At 37.8% G+C, this 22,085-nt stretch overlaps 1 protein-coding gene across 5 annotated transcripts in view; it reads left to right on the top strand.

The window, feature by feature from the left end:
* EXOC4 (exocyst complex component 4) overlaps window positions 1-22,085 on the top strand; it is a 754,775-nt gene that overhangs the window by 426,363 nt on the left and 306,327 nt on the right. Inside the window, exon 11 of one of the 5 annotated variants that reach the window (XM_072764006.1) lies at window positions 15,053-15,195. The exons of the other annotated variants lie outside the window; for them this stretch is intronic. Within the exon in view, the coding sequence (XP_072620107.1) occupies window positions 15,053-15,068 (16 nt within the window). The 3' untranslated portion in view covers window positions 15,069-15,195. Of the gene's footprint in view, window positions 1-15,052; window positions 15,196-22,085 lie in introns of those variants that run through there. 5 annotated transcript variants of the gene reach the window in all.

The raw sequence follows: 22,085 nt of genomic DNA, 5'->3' as shown, positions 1-22,085 counted from the left end.
TTTAAAGGTCACGTTGACAGGAGCTTGCATATGGAATATGAAAGAGAAGACTAAAGCAGTGCCTTGAAGGGGCTTGTCCTCTCCATTTGTAAAATAGAGTTACCAGCTACTAAGATGGAGAAGACCTGATAAGAGCCTGGAAGGAGAGACCCAGTTTGATTTTGGCCTTGTTAAGTTTCATCTGTCCAGTTGGCATCCAGGGGGAGCTTAGAGTTGAGAGAAGTCTAGACTGTTACAGAGATGCAGTTGATAGTCATTGAAATGTATGGCATTAAACCCACAGGATGAATAAGATCTCCTAGAGTGAGAGTCTGCTGGGGAAGAGGAAAGGTCTGAGTGCTAACCCCTGGCATCCTCTAGTGTGTAGAGGTAAAATAGGTAAGGAAACCACACAGCCAAGGAGAATGTAAGGAAAGATCCAGAGCCACCCGGAAAGTGATGTTATAGCAACCAAATGGCAGTGTGTCAGAGACATTCATCAGTACTTACCAAATGCTCCTGAAACATAGTGGGCATGTGTATGTATATAGTGGAGTCAGTGAATCACTGGGCACCCACTACTCTATTCGGACTTCTGTTGAGACATAACATCTAAATTCCCTGTTCAGAAGCTTTTAATGAATCTCCTTTGCCTACAAAATAAAGTCCAGGTCCTTGACCAAGACTTGACATAGTCTTAGGGCTATGAGCCCAACCGCAGCACGTCTTCACAAGTCTCCAAGAAGCCCGGCAATTTGACATGTTTTTATTTACACATCCTCTTCAAATCCATTGATAGTTGAAATGCCATTCTGTCCATCCTTACCTATTTATATCTTAACAGTCTATTAGGGGCCAATTCAGATGCTCTCTTCTCTGCTAATACTTCCTCACTTCCCTCTCCCACCGTCTCTCCTTGTCACCCATTCTTAAATTCTTGTCATGATTCTACACCCCCCCCCCAGCTTTACATCTGATTCCAGTTGTTCATTTTAATTCCCTCATGATATTTTGGACTCCCTGTAAGCAGGAGGATGGCCCTAGAGTGGAGTGATTATAAGCATGGAGGATGGTATAAAAGAAACCTGTCTTTACTGTTTTTAAATGCCAGCTCTGCCATTACTGGCTTGTGACTTCACTAAGTGACTTAAAGCTCTGGAGGCTCCATTTCTTTACCTGTAAATTAAGACAAATAAGGTTTGGGGACAAAAAAAAAAGGTTTGGGGACAATTAGTTGAGATAGTCATATTTATTGTATGCATTTTTTGAATTTACTGTGTGTCAGATCAAAGCAGCATCTTTTCAGTGTAAATAATTTATTGAACAAGTTTGTGCAAAGAAAAGTCATAAAGAGATTGTTGTTTTTATCTCATAAAGTGTTTATCACTTTCTCTCACACATACCTCCTCTTAAATTATTTACATTAGAAAGATTAAGCATTAACTTTTATGCCTGAAGTTAATTATAGGTGAATTTCTTTCTTTTTTTTTTTTTCATTTTACGATCTTTGTTGAAGTTCTTTTAAATAATTGCCACTTGACAGTTTATTAACTTGATAAAAGCACATGACTCCCTGATTCTTCCTTTGCCCCAAAATGCCACTTTTCTTGTTAATCAGCTGAGCATCTCTGGGTGAGAAGGAGCTGCAGCTAAAGTCAATATTTATAACTTTTTCATTAGACCTTAAAACATATTAAAAATTTATGGTGGTGCATCAGGTGGAGGAAGGGAGAGTTACATGGAGAGCCAGACCTCTCCTTAGTGGCTTTGGGGATTTTCAGCAGCAAGAAGCATAGCTGTTCTTTCCTGAAAATAACTATTTGCTACAGAGTTGTCTTGAAAGCCCTGGTTCTGTGACAGAGTGTACTGGGGAAATTTTTACCGAGACTTCCACTGATGTTGTCGCATAGTATTTACTGAAGACAGCCTTTCATTTCAGTACTGTAGATAACATTGGGAGTTAGAAAATGTCTCAAACCCTTTTGACTATATTGAATCAACCGAAGAGTACCTTCCCTTGTCAGATTTAGGCTGGATTTTCTGTCCTTCCTTTGGAAAATGGTGATCTATGCTGGTAATTTGTCTTGTTGTTAAGACAAGTAACAATTACTACCTCATTGCCTTCTAGCTATTTGTAATCTACATAATGTTCCCCTATAACATGATGTAAACTTTTTTCTATTCTGTAAAGTCTTCTTGGGCTCTTAACCCACTTATTTGTTAGCAAACAACAAGAGAAAAATGACTCCCATGTATGGATCATTTTACTAAGAACATTTAGGGTTTTCTAATCCAACCATCCTCCAATCCAACGTATGGTCTTTTCTATAGTTATTTATATCTTGAATTTTATCCATTCCAATATTTAGACCTTATAAAACTCTCCACCTTTTGAGGAAATTTATTTCATTGTTCAGTGAAATTGCCCATCAGAAAGCCTTCTTCTGGTGCAAAAACGCTCTGTCCCTTGCAGCCTTTTACCTGTCCACTCTAGCTCTTGCCTTTGGGTTTTTAAGGAATTAGTCTGATCTTTCTTTCACAAAATAGTCCTTTTACTTTATGGATGACAAGAACATGGTTCTGTTGCATAAACCCTGTAGATTCTGAGATAATGGTGATAGATGAATTTTCTCCCTTTGTTTTTCTTTAGAATTAGTTTCCAGAAAAGTTACAGACAACAAATACAAAAACCCCCACAAAATCCCTTATTTGCTAAATATAAATGTGGGCACACTGCAAGAAGAAATGTGGGAATGGGGGATCCCTGGGTGGCGCAGCGGTTTAGCCCCTGCCTTTGGCCCAGGGCGCGATCCTGGAGACCCGGGATCGAATCCCACGTCAGGCTCCCGGTGCACGGAGCCTGCTTCTCCCTCTGCCTGTGTCTCTGCCTCTCTCTCTCTCTCTCTCTCTGTGACTATCATAAATAAATAAATTAAAAAAAAAAAAAAAGAAATGTGGGAATGATCAACAGTTGACTTGGTTAATCTCTGTTGAGTAAAAATATCCTTACGCCATTAAAAAAAAATCTTATATTTTTGATAAGACCGTAATTGCACTAGCGTTTGTACAATAGTTGTATAGCACTACTACTCGCTTATTCATCACCAATCAATGGACTTGGACTCATGTTGGCCTACAGTACAAATCTTGCAGACTACAATTTGCAGGAATGGCGAAAGGGAGAAATACATAAAAGATACTGCCAGATAAATCCTTACTTAGTAGAGGGAGGCAGTACTATCAGTTCACTAGGGTAATGGAAAGGACTCACCTCACTGTGCTCCCTATTAAAATAATATTTGGCATAACTGGAAGAGAGTGCTTACCAGCAAGAGATCTTCTTGGGTCCTTGGAGCATGTAAGATTTTTCTCAAGCTTTCCTGATGTTATCTTATTTTCAGTTAAGAGTTTTTATGTAATATTAGATTTCATAAGTTTTTCTAAGCTTATAGTCATATTTTTAAGGTTTTTTTTTTAAGAATTGAAATAGTTAAGATCAAATTTATTATTCTCCTTTTCTAAACACTCCTATGAATTCAGGAGCTAGATTCTCCCCTTACCACAGAACACTAAGTAAACTTCCTTTTCTAGGTCTAAAATAGCTTAGTCTCTTGGTTAGAGGAATAAGACTAATTAAATCTTAATCTGGAAACCTCCCAGAGCAAGACAGAAAGTAATTGACCTCTAGAAATTAAATACTGTAGCATTCAGATGAATAATCATTGGCAACTGTGATTGCTTTTCTTAGATTTAGCTAAAAGGAATAGAAAGAAATAAATGACGTATATTTTGCCCATGTAAGAGCATGGCTTTGACTTTCTGTTATTCTACTACTGCTGTTATTTCCAACAACCACAAAGCAAGGAAGATTTTAAAAACAAAAAAGGAAAAAAGAAATCACTCTATAGATCTCAAAGGCAGCTGAGATTTTCACTGACCTTCTTTCTGACCTATGGAGTACAAATGAGATGATTGGAAAAAAGGCAATAATTATCAGTGACAATAATGGGAATTTTGTTAAATGGATTTGAAATTATATTCTCTACCTGGACAACAGGGGAAATTTCTACCTGACCTTACAGGGGAAATCCTAGAGGTTAGTCAGCAGGATCTGCAAGTATAGAGTCGTAGGATTAATTGCCTATGATGAACCTTTACTGAAATGTTCTAAATTCCCATTATTCCTTTCAAACAGATGATAGATTGGCAAAATATTATTAATGGTGCTGCCATATCTACTGAGCATGGCTCTAGGAAAATAGCTTTTTGATATAATCAAGTCAGCTTGTTCAACTACCAACTATTTCAGGTTTGGCAGATCCCAAGTTTTCTGGATGCTTGTTTGGATGTGTTTATAAAACCATTTGTCTTCCTTTTCTCCCCTCTCTGCCTTCCCTCCCCTCCTTCTGTCCTTTGTTAAATTCTGAACATACAGCAAAGAATAAGACAAGTCTTTATGCTCATGGAGCTGACAATCCAGAGCATTTTCAGAAAGTGTTGAAAAATACCAGTATTGAATATTAAACAATTTAGAATTATGAGCTTTATTTTTTCTGTTTTGTATGGATTAACTCACATTAATAGATATATGCTATTTTGGGGAGCTTCAGTCATTTCACGTTTAATGCTATAAGAGACATAAGCTTTTAGTAAGATTAAATATTCTACTCTTCTCTCTTAGATTTCATTTGACTTTACAAGACTCACTTGATAATCATTACAAAGTGAATCTAGTTGTTCAAATGGAAAATGGGATTTAGGTTTTTTTCTACTTTAGATTTTACTTAAAATATGGGTCACATTTAAATAGAACAGCAGAGTATTTAACATAGATAATCAAAAACAGTAGATTTTACCCTGTGGTAATTTGTCTTTCTCACAGCAAAATTTTGAAGTTTTAGTGTGATTAAAAAAAAAAAGTGTATTGCTTTCTATTATCATGATAAAATGCATCTAACATCAGATTGGCCATTTTAACCATTCTTAAGTGTACAGTTCCAGGATGTTAAGTCTATTCACTGTGTTATGCAACCATCACCTGTCTCCAGAACTTGTTCCTCTTCCCAAAATGAAAACCTGTCCATTACGCAATGACACCCCATTGCCCTTCTTACTGCTTTCGACTTCTTTTATGTGGAACATGGATCAAAGAATGCCCTTTATCCTTGGACTCTTGGTAAAGTAGTAGGTGCTAACTGAAGACACTCTGCTTACTGCTGAGAAAAGATGGGGGGAAAATCATACTCACTGCTGGGGCCACTTAATTTGCAAAACAGCAGAGAGAGAAGATGAAGAGAGACATAGTAATTTGTGCAGTCAAATAAAACAGTCACTTACTCACTCACTCACCAGTACAGTGGGCTAGCATGGCATTTGTCATGATGAGACCTTACTTGGAATCCTGGCCCCAACATTGAATCTAGATGGTTGCTTCTGGGATAGTTACTTAATTTCCCTGCACCTCAGTCGCTTTAGCTCTAGAATGGGTATTTTAAAAGTGCTCATGGGGATGTTGTAAGGAACCAAGGAGTTACTTATGCCAATGTATTTTGAAAATCAGAATTCATTTGAAATGTTAATTTGTATGTTACTAAGCCATGCATCTGGGTTGTTTTTCCTCTTACTGCCTTTCCTTGCCAAATATAAACATCCCACACTGAGGTTTTATCATTATGTTTGACAAACCTGTCATTCTTTAGTTATTACTATTCCTAAATTTCAAATTTTTTAAAAGTTTTATTTAAGTAATCTCTACACCCCATGTGGGGCTTGAACTCATGACCTTGAGATCAAGAGTCTTACTGCTTCTCCCACTGAGCCAGATCAGGTGCCTCTTGACTTTAATTTTTATGTCTGTGATGAAGTCCTTTTCGGTATTTGGAACCCACCACATCTTTGTAGATATGTTGGAGTGATCTTTTGAGACTGCCCTTCACTTCTAATTCTTCAGGATACTATGCAGATAACAGAGACGTAAGCTGTTGTTATTTAGATAAATAAGAGAAGTATTGTTGTTTGACCTCTCTTCCAAACATGTCTTGCAGATGCAATTTAAAATTGCAAATCTTATTTTTAATGAAGTCCCAAGAAGATGATCACCTAAAAGAATTACTTTTTCTCCTCTTCACCCAGTAGTTTGTGCTATTTCTCAAAATGTGGTTTTGTGACAGAGAAATATAATATTTAAATAAAATTCTTAGAATCACAAACGTGCCGAAGTTAACAACTTTTTAAAGGGGCTATTTTACCAACTCTGTAATTGACATTCTGTCACTGCTCAGACTTTATTTCATTTTTGCTCAACTCAATATATGGATTTTTATACAAACCATTTACTGAGCACTAGACAATAGCGCCTTTGGCAGATCAAATTTGTACAGGTAGGTTTATTGTTATCCACAGGAGAGCTTCATAGTATTCCTGGGACAGCATCTCTTAGCAGCCCAGGGTAAGAGTTGGTGACACTTAAAAACTTATTGATGAGAACATCCCAAGTACTAGAAAGAATTTAAAATTAAACCTCTTAAGCCTGTGCAGTCATTATCACATTAAGCAGGGAGATGGTGATGGGTCATAAATTGGTTTTCCATTTTTGTTTTAAACAGGACCCAGCAGAATGTAAATGCAATCTTCAAAGTTCACTTACTCATGAAAATTCACTTTTTTTTTTTTTTTTTTTTTTTTTGCAACATGAGTATGAGGTTGAAACTTTAAAGCAATTTCTGATTGTTTCTGTTACATTCCATTTACTGGAAAAGTTTTATTTAGAGTTTTTTTTTTTCCTAGTTTCTGTTACATTTTCCATAAATCCAAGAATTTCTTGACATCCTAATTTTTCCTCTATTGATTTCATGCAACTTGGTGAAATTGTAGGGACTTGGCAGATTATGACTCAACAGTTCATTGTCAGTACTTCTTGAAGCTTAAAGTAAATTTTAGTACAGTTTTAAAACCATTCCTAACTTAAGACTTCTATCAGAACTTAGCTTTCTTCAGACATAACGCAGATATGAGTTGAAATGGGTTCAGGCAGTCTTGGTAGTTTCTTCTGAATCCCTTGGAAGGGAGGCCTATGCCACGAAAGCTCCAGGCTGTGTGGATCCTTCTGGTGTTACCTGACTTCTGATCTTCAGCCGTATCATTTATAAACAAACCTCCACCAGACAATTTGAAAGTTTCTCTGAGTCCTCTTTGCTACTCTAGTCATCTTCCCGGTTCTCCTGAGAAGTCTGATGAGTTACACAAGATCATTTACTTGTCCCAGTTAAATGGGATCCTAGATTGTCTACCTTTTCAGATGTGAAGTCCTTCTCCATTTCTTGCAAGCCCAAATCTTCATTTATTTATTTGCCTAGTGAAATCATCTAAAGAGGATTCCCTTAGTGTACCCCCGTGAGACTCTACCTCAGAAGTTTCTCTTCCTGTGTTCTTTCTCCTAAAGAGCAAATCCTCTTCAACCATATCAAGCTCAGCTCCTCTTTGGTGCCTTTGATTGTATCCTCTCCCAAATTTTCCAGAATCTTGTTCCATTACTCCCTTCTGACCCTCAGTCATCTCTTCATTCCCGGAAGATACTTTCTCCACATCTCATTTCTTTCTACCTACAAACATGCTCATTCTCTCCTTGTCCTTTGGAAAACCTCCTCTGACCAGAGATCTACTCAAGACACTGACCTCTTTTTTATACCAAATGTATCCATGGAGTAGACTAACACCCACTAACACTAACCTCCTCCTTCTTCCTCTTCTTCCTTCTTCTTTGTTTACATTGTTGCTTCCATCATTCTGTCTAGGACAGTGGTTCTCAACTCTGCCTGCATTCTGTCATTTGGGCAGCTTTCAAAAACTACATATGGCTGGGTGCCACTAGGACAAAGTCTAATTTAATTGGTCAGTGATAAGTATCTCCATTGATAGTTAAAAAATTCTTCCCAGAAGATTCCGATGCGCTGGCGGGGTTGAGGACCACTGTTCCAAATGATGATTGTAATAACCTTCTAATTGTTAAATCCAATAGGTTTTCTCCAAAGTAAGTATCCTCCTTGACTTACTGATTCTTTCAAAATAGGTGAAAACCTTTTCTTCCAGCTCATAAATTCATGGTTGGAACAGTGACACTCCCATTTGTCTCCTGCCTTTCTGACTGCTCATTTTGTCTGTCCTGTTTTGCCTCTACTTCCTCCTTCCTGTTTCTAAAATATTGCTTCTGCCCAAATTATTAACTTAGGTAGGTTTTCTGGTTGATATAATCTAGGTTACTGGTCTTATGTCTTTGCCTTATCCTTATATTTATGTAATATCACCCTGTACTCTTGTACCAAAATCCAGAATTCTCATAGTAAACTGCCTTCTGGACATCTTTATCTCCATATACCATTGATCCTTATGTCCAAAGAAGAACTTACTATCTTGCTGGAATTTCTTTTTCTTTTTTCTTTTTTTCCTAGCTTCTGTTTTTTCAGCCGCCTGTGCCATAAGCATCATATTTATCTTCAGTTTTATCTTCCTGTTTGTCACTACTAGTTATTATTTAAATCCTTTAGATTCCATTCTAGGAATTGCTCCTTAGCTTGCTATTCTAATCTTTCCACAGTCATTAATCTTCCTCTAGCTGCATGTGAACAATGACAGTAGCCACTAGCCACTTGGTGGTCTTTACTGTGTCCTATACAGTGCTGTTACATTAATTTTTCATCACAGTTCCATTATTTTCTCTGCTCTTTCAAATCTTCTGTGGGTCCTTATTGACTTGAATTGAATACAATTATCATGAAATTCTAGGCACCTGACAGTAGGTCCCTGCCAGCATTTTTAATTTATCCCCCTTACCCTTCCATAAGAATCTATGCTTCGGCTAAAGTGGGCTATTAGCTGTTCCCTCGCCTCTAAACTTTTTTTCCCTGACATTCCTTTTCTTGTATAAATGTTCTATTCTATGAAGCTGCTGCTGCTGCTTCTTTTTCCTCCTCCTCCTCCTCCTCCACCTCCTCTTCTTCCTCTTCCTCCCCCTCCCTCTACCCGTCCCCCTCCGCCTCCTCCTCCTTCTTTTTTCTTTCTTCTTTCTGAATCCCTGAGAAAGGAATTTTTGGCATAAAAGTTCTAGACTGTGTAGATCCTTCTCATACAGCTGGACTTCGAAAGTCCGTGTGGAGCGAAGTAGCTTCAGGTTTCTGGTTGCTTGGATATCATTAGACAAGGGTGTTTGTATATTAGAAGGCTGGCTTGTGGCTGATTGTGATGCATGGGACATTAGGACCTGTCTGACAAATTGTGCTTTCCTTCCAGTATGCTAGGTAAAGATGAGGTTTTTCACTCTTTCCTTAGACAACTCTCATGTTTCCTGTGGGCTAGTCTGTGTTCCCTGCCTGGACCTTCTCATGAAATATACCATTTTGCTTTTGAGTTCAGTGACAAAATAAATATCCTAGAAAGTTAGACCAGTATTCTTTCAGATTCTTTTAACTTTTAACTTTGTATGCTTTCTGGTGCCCCTCAATTATTAAAACCAAATTGTCTCCTGCTGTCTTGAAAGAAATGAGATTTCTCAGCAGTAGCAAACAACAATGTCAATCTATTTGAGACTGTTAATGACTCATTTATAATGCTGGCAGACACATGAAGGCTGGAAAAATTAAATGTACAGCATCATTACCTTTGTGGTTAGCATTGCCGGGAAGCAACATAGCGCTTAGTGCAACATTGTAAAAGACAAGAATTCTTTTAGCAGAATGAGTTTTATACTTGAAGGTGTGGATAATGGAATGACAAACTGATAACTTCTTGCTATTTGAGCTTCCTGCCACAAAGCCTTCTTTAGAGATTAACTAGCAGACTCTGCATGTCTGCAAAAGCTGAGCTGTTTCAGTCATCATGACCTGTTTGCATAGACAATTTTGGAAATGTATTTTTGGTGTTTTGAGAACATTTTCAAAGAACCTGACTTAAATTCTTTTTTTTTTTAATTAGGAAGTTATCTTTTTTTTTTTTTTTGAAGTATTATTGACATATAATATCCTATTAGTCTCAGGTGTATGTTATAGTGAGTTAACATAGTCTTTTTTTGCAAATAGTGATCATTAGGAACTGTCTTAACAATTAGCTTCTTCTGATTTGAAGATATTGCTACTGCTGTGTCCAAGGATGCTGCAGATGGGCTACCATATCAACTAGCATGTCTGTAAGCTCCCTTCCAACTCCAAATTGTGTTGTTACTTCCACTCCTTAATTCTTCCCCAGTAACTGAAAATGAATGTGCTCTAGTTTTCCTTTATATGTGTAGAACTTCTAATAAAATAGATTGCTTAGGGCAGCCTGCGTGGCTCAGCGGTTTAGCGCTGCCTTCAGTCTGGGGCGTGATCCTGGAGGCCGGGAATTGAGTCCCATATTGGGCTCCCTGCATGGAACCTGCTTCTCCCTCTGCCTGTGTCTTCTCTCTCTCTCTCTTTCTCTCTCTCTCTCTCGTAAATAAATAAAATCTTTAAAAACTAAAAATAAAATAGATTGCTTGTTTTGAAAGTTGCTGTGGAGGAGAATGAAGCTAGCTGGCCCAAATGGAGACTGAAACAAAGCCTGAGATCCGAAAGTGCAATCTAAACTATAAAGTGTAATATAAATGCAAATTATGTGTGATGGCCTGAAATCTAATATTCCTCCCTCTACAGCCTTTTAAGAATACCCACCATAGTGTAGGACTATTCTTCTTCTAACAGGGCAGCAAAAGACATTTTGTGAAAGGACAGCATTGAACTTCATGACATCAACCTACCTTATCTTTTTTTTACAATTAATGTGTACTTTTAATTTATCAGAGCTCTTTTACAGTCTTTATTATTTTTAATCTGCATTGCTTCCTTGAATAACAAGTTCTATACATCTTCTACCTATTGTTTAAAATACTTTTTTTTTTTTAATAGGCTTCATGCCCAGTGCAGGGCTTGAGCTCATGACCCTGAGATCAAGACCTTAGCTGAGACCAAGAGTTGAATGATTAATTGACTGAGCCACTCAGGCTCCCTTGTTTATAATACTTTCTCAGATTTGTTCTGAAATGGACTTTACGCTTCAGGATAGACCCTCCCTTTGTTGTAGAGTTAAGCCATTTGGTGAATGAGTCTACATATCATTTTTGTAGATCTTGTCAGTGAAAAAAAATCTGGTTGTGTATCTGTTTTCAGCTTCATGTTGCCAGATTAAAAAGCCAATTGACTATTAAAATTAATAGGACTTTATTGAGTTTCTTCCATTTGTAAAGAATTGTATACAGTTGAAACAATGCTAGGGAATAAAAGATAAGGTATATGGCATTAAGAGGCTTATACCAGTTGGCATTTAAATCCCATAAACCATTGATTCACAAAAACCATGACTATTATTCTGAAGTATCTAGAAGCATCATGAAGAAGTTACAGACATGACCCCAGGTGTATCTTGCATTCCGATCTAAGAAAACCGGTTTATACCTGGATTATTTGGTTAGGAAATATGAGTGGGGGCACTGAGATAAGACAGAGGCATTATATATTGGGTAATTGAATATAATAAGCAGTATTTCAGTTTCTAAACATCTTGTATAAATTTTAAAAGTTGGAGCATGAGAGTAGGAATACAAGAGTGAGTCCAATGGCTTGTCCTACCACTTTCCTGTTAGTAATCCTAGGAAAGTTATTTCTGTCTCATCTTAGTTTCCTCATTAGTACAAGAGAGATATTCAGATGTTACTGAGGTAAAACGTTACATCTAAAACTCATAAAACAAGCTCATATTTTCCCTGGACTGACTGACTTTTTCTTTCTTTCTTTTCTTTTCTTTTCTTTTAAGATTTATTTAACTGAGAAAGAGAGTGTGAGTCAGGGAGGGAGGGAGAGAGGGGGAGAGATTCTCAAGCAGACTGAGCGTAGAGCCCATCATGGGGTTCAGTCTCACCACCCTGAAATCATGATCTGAGTTGAAATCAAGAGTCAGGTGCTCGACTAACTGCACCACCCAGGCACCCCGCTTTCAGTGTACTTTTATTGCAGAACTATATACATCTGTATTTACCATAAAAACAATTAATATTTTTAGAAGACTCCTGTTCTTAACCTTTTCCCCGATAGATGCAGTGATTACCATCCCTGTATATAGAGATCTGCATTTTTAATATTCTCTTGGTTACTTTCATTTTATAATTTTCTCTAATACGTGTGTTTTGAAAAGTCAAAATTTCAACTACAGCAATGGCAAAGTTTTCTAAAATGACTGGAGAATAAGTTTTGAAAGCAGAATTTAGCAAGTAATTGAAGTTTAGCCTTTTTTTTTTTTTTAAGATTTTATTTATTTATTCTTCAGAGATACACAGAGAGAAAGAGAGGCAGAGACACAGGCAGAGGGAGAAGCAGGCTCCATGCACCGGGAGCCCGACGTGGGATTCGATCCCGGGTCTCCAGGATCACACCCTGGGCCAAAGGCAGGCGCTAAACTGCTGCGTCACCCAGGGATCCCTGAAGTTTAGCTTTTAATGCTAAAACTTAGTTTTGAACCTTTTCAAATAGAAATCTCTCTTAAGTGTGCCTACACACTTCTGCCTCTTTAAAGAAGCTATCTATTTCTTGATTCACACATCTGTCAATTACTGGACTGTAGGAACTTTAAAAACTTCCTTTTAGTCTATTCTCTTAAAAATAAAGACTTTTGGCAGCCTGATGAGTCAATGTTTTAGCACTGCCTTCAGCCCAGGGCGTGATCCTGGATACTGGGGATCGAGTCCCACATTCAGCTCCCTGCATGGAGCCTGCTGCTCTCTCTGCCTCTGTCTCTGTCTCTGTCTCTGTCTCTGTCTGTCTCTGTCTCTGTCTCTCATAAATAAAAATCTTAAAAAGAAATAAAGATTTTTATGGGCAGTATGCCATGGAATAATATTCCAACAAATTAATTATGGTATTAAAAACTAGTGTTCAGGGGCTCCTTGGGTGGCTCAGTCAGTTGAGTGTCCAACTCTTGGTTTCAGCTCAGATCATGATCTTGGAGTCGTAGGATCAAGCCCTGTGCTCTGTGCTCAACAGGAGGTCTACTTGGGATTCTCTCTCTCCCTCTGTGCACCCCTCCACCACCATGCTCTCTCTCTCAAATAAATAAATAAATAAATAAATAAATAAATAAATAAATAAGTCAGTCTTAAAAAATCTGGTGTTCAGTTAGAAAAGCAGAAGCATGTGAAGGTTTGTGCGTATATAATCTAAAAACATGTCTTCCTCACAGCTCACATAGACCTGAGGGAGGGATAGCAAGTGAGGATGACCAAGCACAAGCTAGAACCCATGAGAATGACTGGAATTTGCATCACTTCTCACTGTCTCCAATCCTGATGATATGAGTGCCCTACAGAAGGAGTTGGCCCTCTCATCACTGAGCTAAAACATGCCTGGCATAGGAGTCTAAGAAGCTACAGAAGGATCAGGGGAATATAGAGCAGACCCAGGCCAAGGAGTTGAACCAGCAACAATATTAAGACCCTAACCTCTTGAATCTGTAGAACACAGCAGTTACTTGTTCACTTCCATCCTTCAAATCTCCAAGCAAGAAAGTCTTTTGTAGCCCATCGTAACTGGAAACACCCAAGAAAGATAAGTTAAGGAAATGTAGTTTAGCTTGGCCAAGTGCACACATTACAAAGCTACCCTAATAACAACTTAGCCTTCTGTATAACTCTTTATCATTTTAAAAGGGTACTATTCTCCAAGTTGAAGCTTTTCCCAACCTTTTCATAATATCTGAATGACAATTCCAAGTATAGGCATTTTGTATAATTGCATCAGTAATGTTACTGTGGAGCTGAGAGTCCTATATAATGGCTCAATGTATTTGAAGGTATAGGATTCTAATGTGGTGAAATTGAGAGTAAATAAATGAGAATATTAGGGAAAATTCCTTTGAACAGTTTCAATAGCAATTTATGAGATCAATTCTATAATAACATTTCGTATTATAATGTAATTTGATTCAGTGAAATAACTTTGGCAAGCAGAAAGATGCTACAGGCATATTAATAGGCAGTCATCCTTGCTTTCACATTACCTATATGAAATGGAATCCCACTGAGTGTACAAAAAAAGTTTGAACTTGGCAGGAGGAATTGATATGCATTAGCTTATGCCATGAAAGCAACAGGTAAGCATAGGATGCTTTGAAAACCCAGGGCTGTGAAATTTGCAATTATCTGCAAATTTTACATGTAAGATCCTGCATGGGTATTAGCAGGTGCATTAATAGTAAGCCCTGCTGGAGTGGTGGTTAACATGCATCATAAATGCAGTTGTTTCATCAACAGTGACACTGCTCAAGATAGTGTCTGTTACAAACAACAAAAAAGTTCCCTGGAGACATTCCAAGTGTTGGGAAGCTTCATGGATTATTTGTCATCTTTCTTTGGATAGATTCTAGCCTTCTTGTCCATAATGACAATATAAAATGCTTCAGAAACACACATCTCAGCAAATTGCTTTCTCTTAAGACAATTATTTGCCCTTTCAATTAACACTATTTAGAGAGGGTGGTACTTTGTGAGAACTAAAGTTTCCTTCCTCATTCCTCCTTACAGTAATAATGATCATCTCTCACATTGTTTGCCCAAGTCTTTATATGTCACTTCACACGATCTTCCAGGAATGATGGTCCAGTGAGATCACAGGCATAGGTTACCATGCATGATGCCCCTGTTAGCTGAGTAGGGAGATGTTACCATCCTCATGTTAGAATTGAGTAAGAACTGAGAGTGGGTTTCAAGCAACCTGCTTACTAGTCTGTTTATTTCCTACCATCCTGTACCCACCTCCTCATCTTCCTAGCTGTCAAATAGTAGTTTTATTCTAGTGACACTCTCTCCATGGCAATGTGCTCTGGGAAGGATCCTTTCTCCTGCCCATAGGGCACAGCATGATTAGTCTAGACTAGTCATGCTAGTGCTGTTTCTTTTCCCAAGGATGATCTAGGCCACAAATAAAAAAATTCTGGTCTGGAGAAGGTCTGCTTTTGGGGTAAGGTTTTCTCTGACTGAAAGATAATGCAAAGAAATAGGCCTTTTTGTTTCTGTCAACAGTGTCAAAGGTCCTTGAGTTACCTGGTGCCGTGGCAGCCGTTTTGCAAACAAAAATGGACAACCTTCTGATGATAATACAATAGAAAAATGGAGACACCCTGAGTCCTAGATGATATGGAAGTGTCACTGAATTAACCAGTTCTGAAGCTGCCTTGCCTTTGGATTTCTTGTCAAGGATGCTACTGTCTATCATGGTTGTTTAAGCTACTTGTGAATCTGGTGGTTTGGCACTCAGATAACATTCGAAGCTCATTGCCTTCCCTGACCACATATCCTGGTGTCCCTTGCAGCAGAATTTAGGTAATAAATTAGATTCTTCCTACAAGATTCATTTGTGTGATATGTGTAAGGGGGAACTGAGGTGAAGGCTGTTTTCTGGGAGCCAGTATGGAAGTGTTGGTATTTTTATAACAATATTAAAAGTCATTGACTAGTTTCAGGACTACCCAGAGGTCATTGTAGCCAAATCACTTGCTTTTCCTGTTAGCGACAGGTGTCATGGTTCCTCTGGTAAGTCAGTTCTTTAGTGTTATTTTGGAATAATTCCTAGAAACATAACTCTGAACAGCTCCATTAGCCTTTTATTTCCTTTTTCTTTTTTCCTTTTTTAAAATTAATTATTTATTTATTGCATTTTTAAAATTTAAATTCAATTCGCCAACATATAGCATAACACCCAGTGCTCATCCCATCAAGTGCCCTCCTCAGTGCCCATTACCCAGTTACCCCATTCCCTTACCCTCCGCCCATTCCACAACCCTTTGTTTCCTAGAGTTAGGAGTCTCTCATGGTTTGTATCCCTGTCTAATTTTTCCCACTCAGTTCCCCTCCTTTCCCTTATGGTCCCTTTCACTATTTCTTATATTCCCCATATGAGTGAAGTCATAAGATGATTGTCCTTCTCCGACTGACTTATTTCACTCAGCATAATACCCTCCAGGTCCATCCACACTGAAGCAAATGGTGGGTATTCGTCTCTTCTGATGGCTGGGTAATATTCCATTGTATACATAGACTACGTCACCACCAGCTTTTAATATGATACAGTAAACACCAAATCGAGAGAGTCTCTTTTTTTTTTATGACTTAATGTGTGGTTTTATTTCATATTACACACTTATTAACTAAGCAGTTAGTAATCAGATGCCAACATTAAGTCTCTTTTTGCTAAAAATAACTCCAGTGGTTTCTGTTTCTTACAGTGAAATCTTTTATGACCTTTAGTCAGTTTTCTATTATTTATAGCTGAAATAATCCAGGTTGTAACAGTTACATACATAGTAATAGCAGAGCTAGGATCTCAATCCATGTTGTATGACAACAGATTCTTAGGTCTTCTCATTGTGTCACCTCTAGAATGTCGGTAAGATGTTCAATTTCTGGAAGATTAGCCTATCTTTTTCTTTTTTGACTCCCTTTCCCTTTGTCTCCTATAGTTGCTTCTCAGCAGGTGTCTCTGTCTCTCTTCCCATCTTTGTCTTTTTACACACAGATTATGTACTTGTATAGTTATGTCCTTTTGTATAGATTACAGTATGACTATTTCTCTGTACCTTCCAATGAATTGCTTGCCATTTGCTGATCTGGATTGATGATATATTTATGTCTGTTACTAGCTGATTACAATGATGCCCTCAGGGACTGATAAAGTTATTTTAACAGAAATCCATTTGCCCTTTCACCAACTGCTCCCCAAAGTCTGCAGACTTGTGACTTTTTAGTTGATTTACCTTTGTTGTCATTATAACACATTATATAGGTTCTAAACTATTTCTGCTACTTTTGCTTCCATTGCTCGGTGTACCATTTCTGCTAAATACTAGTCTTTAACCTCTTCTATTGCCTAATGATTCTTGCATTCATTTTTTCCCCTTCATATCCATTGGCTTCCTTCTCCTATCCTATCCTCTGTTCATCTTGGAGTTTGCACCGCCAACTCGTTTTTTATGACTATTGCCAGTCCTTAAGAATGCTTTTTTCTTTCTGGAATATGTAATAGGATTTGCAACCAGAGTTTATTCTTTGAGAACTCCTACTTCCAGGTATTTGTGATTACGTTTAGCCTTGGTAACTGCTCCTGCTTGATTTTCTCTTAGAGTTGCTCTAAAAGATAACATAAAACAGAAGGCAGCATGACACCCAGGTTTGCCAAGGTTTTCTTGGCTCCTAGAAAACTGATTTCCACAGAACACTACTAAATTGCGTCTGCTTACAGTGAGGTGCACCTTGATAGCAATTTAAGACTCTCAACCTATTACTATTATTAATGGTTAGAAAATGTAGATATATAAGAAATTGAAAAATTGAAAGTCCCCTAGAAGTAATTATTTTTTTAAACGAATTTTATATTTTACAGCAAGCAAACTTCACTTTTCTACCTGACAAAGGAATCAGGAACTGTTAAGAGCATTTGTCAATGATGAATTAGTATTCAGGGCCATTCACCCAATATTGCTTAGTTACTTTCAAATTGAAACTTTAAATACAACAACATTTAAAAGGGAATACGTGGCTCAAAAAGATGTCACCTTGATTTCCTGGGTTGCTCATCCCCCGGTAGTGGTTGACCTGGGACTTTTAACACAATCTGTGCTGAAAATAGGTGAAACATATTTTAACATCAAAAGAGGAAACAAAGAAAAAGAGGTTGTTTTTCTTTATCCAGCTGCCCCCTGGTGGCAAAGGCATCGCACACAGCAAAGGCCTTTCACAAAGATTCTTGCCTTGTGATGCTGCTGTTGATTCCTAAGAGGGTCTCAAACCAAAGTCTGTGCCGTATGTGTGTGCTTCTGAAAAGGATGAGCAGAATATTGGGCCTCCTAATTACACTGCACTTCCCAACAGCATCTGTTCTTATCAGAGGAGCACCAGGCTCCACCAGCTCTGTCAATACTTGTATATTAACAAGAGACAATCGATGGAAAAATTAAAAAGGAAAGTCAAGGTAATTAGGCTAAAGCTGCTGCTTATGAGTTTTCAATAATTACTTTAGCTTCCTCTTGTTTTCTCATCTCCAGAAAAATAGGGCCTGATTGAAGGAGTGGGTCGTGTTTGACTGAGGACATGTCAAAATTATACAAAGCCAGGCAGGAAATAAAATTAAGCTGTGTTTGTTTTAGAGCAGTCAAAGGGGCTTTGCACGATGGCATGGGAAGAATAGGCATTGATTTCAGTGTCCCCCTTAGCAGCTGGGCCATTGTTGGTACCTGGTCTATGCCCTGTTTTTGCACCACCAGCCGAAGCCCACTCAAAAGCTCTGTGACATGTCATGTACCAAAGCTCCAGAGGAAGACAGAGGGTGAATTTTTCCCCAGACACAGGATCTTTTTGGAAATTAGATGTCATCCTTGCAATAAACCATGAAATAACTCAGAATCTCATGGCTGCCAGTGTAGACCATACTTTGAGCCTCGTTCTTGGTGGCCATAATTGACAGGGATTACTGTCCACCTGTTGGGCCTCCATAAGTGAACTAGCCTCATCTTTGATTTTGAGGCACTTTGACATTTCTATGCCCTGGTGCTGGAGTCCTAAATAAATCAGAGTCATCCTGTTGCTGCTTGCTGCAAATGAGGTTGGTATGTCTTCCTCTTAGGGGAAGGGGGGAAAAAAACCAACAGAGGACTCCCTAGTTTGGGAGAGATAAATCTAGGGAGAAAAGCTAGGTTGGTGAGAGAGATATTTCATGTTTTATGTCCATTTACAGTCTTCGTTTGCACTATTTCTGTCAGCTCCAAGCACTTTATAAACTTTACAACCAAATTATGTACCAACATCATTTCATTCACTGCTGATATGTAGCTGTTAAACATCTGCCAGGTACATATTTCCTAGAGGGAAAAAAAAATTAGAGAAGAATTAGATCTTGTTAAATATACACAGAAAATTTAGATATGTTGGAATATAATATGAAGCTGTTGTTTATTGAACACCTTCTATGTATGAAGCATTATGGAAGACCTAGATACAGGAAATAGTAAACTCTCTGCCCCCACCCTCCAAGTTTGTAGAACAGAAATGACTAATGGGATTAAGATTTGATTCCAGGACAGTCTGATTTCAAAGCACAAGCTCTTAACTCTTTTATTTCATTTTAAGCTTTACTTGAAGCTTAATAAGAAGACTTTCTAGGGGAATAGGAGATGTTTGTAGCCTGGTCTTTACTCCATGAACTCAAATCTGACTGATGATAGTGATGCTACGGTGTGGAGCTAGGAAGTACTGAATAAAACACACACCCAAAGGCATTGGGAAGTGAGATGAAGAGGCACAGGTGGAACTAGAGCTTTAGATGAGAGTTAGGTTCTTTATTGTTAAATGTTACAAACTGTTTTCTATTATTCCCCCAATGGTTTGGCTTGCACATGGGAATCCCTTCTATATGTAGAATTTCCAGCAAGTAAAACCACTTCTGATTGGTGATTTGAGTCTGGCATTTTTTGTGAGATTGTGTCAAGGCCCTCAGAAGATTCCATGTACCCTTTAGATCAGCTGAGGCCAGCACATCGCAAACACAGCCAAGCCTGGACACATCTGGTGGTTCAATTTCTTCGCCGCTCATTGCCCATGATCCTAAATGTTTGGAAGGTTATAACTGATGCTTTCATGGTGAAAATAGTACATAATAAGCATTTGTTCCTTTACTTAAAAAAAGTTATTCTAAATGCATAATCACTTCTGGATTAGATATGTTTAGAAATTTGCCAAGGGGATAATTTATGAAAGCTCATTTTTCCTCTTCTCCCTAAACCCATTTTATTTAGAAATTGCAAAGGAAGCTTTTTTTTCCCTGCTTCTCTGCTTTAAAAAAGAAAAAAAGTTTTTGTTGCTTCCATGTCACTCCATATGTTTTGTCTTTGTTTTCATTTTTATTCTATAAAAAGTTTGTGTACCAAGTACCAGGTAAGAGTGATGAAATATTATGCAATCATTAAGATAGTTTTGTGGCAAGAGCTTCAATGCAAGTCCAACCACCTGGTTTGAATCTTAGCAGTGCTTTAAATTAACTACTTAATCTTCAATAAGTTACTTAAACTTTTTCCTTAAACTTATAGATTTTTTTTTATAATCTATAAAATGAGGATAATAGAAGTACCTATCTTATAGGCTTGGTGCAAAGATTAAATGAGCTGACATAGAAAGTATCTTACACACAGTGCTGTGTTAGGGTTAGCATATTTAACAATGAAAACTGTTATTACACTAATATTCGTTAGTTAGGTATTACAACATAGAAAATGTTCAGGAGAAAAAAAAAAAAAAAGAAAATGTTCAGGAGAGAACTTTAAATGAAAGATACTATGTATAAGATGACATAGGATTACAGCTATAAAAACAAGCACTTAAGTATTCTTAAAAGGACTGTGATAAATAGATCAAACTACTCACTGTGGTTTGTTTTAGAACCATTGCTTCCTATTAATTCTTAGTAATTGGTTTTTAGGGGGTTTTTTGGGGGTGGTAAATTTGAGGTACTTACCACAGTACACAGTTGTTTTATTGATCTGTTTACTGGATTTTTGATTGTCTCTCCCTCTAGAATGGAAGTTTTCTGAGAAAGAACACATGGTGTTTTTTTTTTTTTCTTTTTTCTCTTTTCATGGTGGTTTTTTTTTTAACCATTGTATATCTTGTGTCAAGTACCTACCACAGGGCATCCCTTCAATAAATGTTTGTTGAATGAATGTATTTATTTATTACTGTTCCATGTTTTTCAATTATGCTAATAGGAATTTTCTGTTATTATAGTTTAGGAAAAGCTATTTTAAAAACATTATCTCAGCCTTCCTAAAGGTATCCCATTGCTCTACAATCCATGGTAAGGTAGCAAATACTAATAAAATGTTTCTCACATTACATGTTGCCTTGTTTTTCTTGCAGTGGCCGTTCCAACTCTCAGTCTTTTTTTTTTTTTTTTTAAGATTTCATTTATGTATTCATGAGAGACACACAGAGAGAAAGGCAGAGACACAGGCTGAGGGAGAAGCAGACTCCATGCGAGGAGCCCAATGTGGGACTCGATCCTGAGACCCTGGGATCATACCCTGGGCCAAAGGCAAACTCTCAACTGCCAAGCCACCCAGGCATCCCCCAACTCACAGTCTTTATTTATTTTGGGGTTTTTTTCTTTAGCTTTTAATCCACCTAGAAAAATCCTACATGCGTTGATTTTCCACTGTTTTGTTTTAAACATACTAAAGCTCTTCTTTTATAGTTAGGATAATTGCCAGTTCCGAGTTACATAGAGAGCTTCAGTTGTTCTGCTAGTTAAGTATTACTGTAAAGACTTACTATAAATGAAGAAATATTCCAGTTTTTAAATTCAAAATATTGTACCCAGAACTAATTTAGACGTGGATCCCTCCAGTGGTATATTCAGCGTTCATTTTCTCAATGTCAGGATCACTGGTGAGAATATTTTTGCCCCACTGAACCATGTGCATCTCTGCCTAAGACTGCATTACTTGCACATGTGGCAGTGAGGGGAGGTCCTTGCTTCTGTGCCAGATATTTTCCTTTCCAGTAAAAGTGTAGGCCTTACATTCAGTGTTGAGATTCATAAAGTTCTCTGGTAGCTGTAAGTCAGTGTTCGTTTTTGAAAAAAATTTCAGCAAAAGAGGACTGTAACTGTACACACAGGTTCATACAGAGAGAATTCAAACAGAATGCAGAAACCTTTTCATCTGTTGCTAAAAAATTTCAAAGTTGCAGAGATGCAGCCCATCCTTCCCACAATTCCTCATTCAGCTGCTAGACTGACAGCAGCACATCTGTCATGGTACTTATAAGTCAGCCCAGAACTTTCTCTTTTCTAAAGAGAAGCTCACTGAAGCACTTTGGAGAGCGCCAAAGCCAAGGGCTGAAGAGAAGGAGAGAAGTTGAGAGAGTCCGAGGTTCAGAAGGTTACCCTAGTACAGCCACACCAGGGGAATTAGGACTCAGGGATGTCAAGGCAAAAGGTATGTTGTTTCAAGCGGCACTTAGAAAAGCATCTACAGCTTTAGATCCATGCTAGCGGTGACATAAACTAGAT

The sequence above is a fragment of the Vulpes vulpes genome, chromosome 7, assembly GCF_048418805.1.
Source record: "Vulpes vulpes isolate BD-2025 chromosome 7, VulVul3, whole genome shotgun sequence".
In the NCBI taxonomy this organism is placed as follows: Eukaryota; Metazoa; Chordata; class Mammalia; order Carnivora; family Canidae; genus Vulpes; species Vulpes vulpes.
The sequence above is the reverse complement of the archived record's forward strand: the minus strand, read 5'-3'. Positions and strand labels throughout refer to the sequence as shown.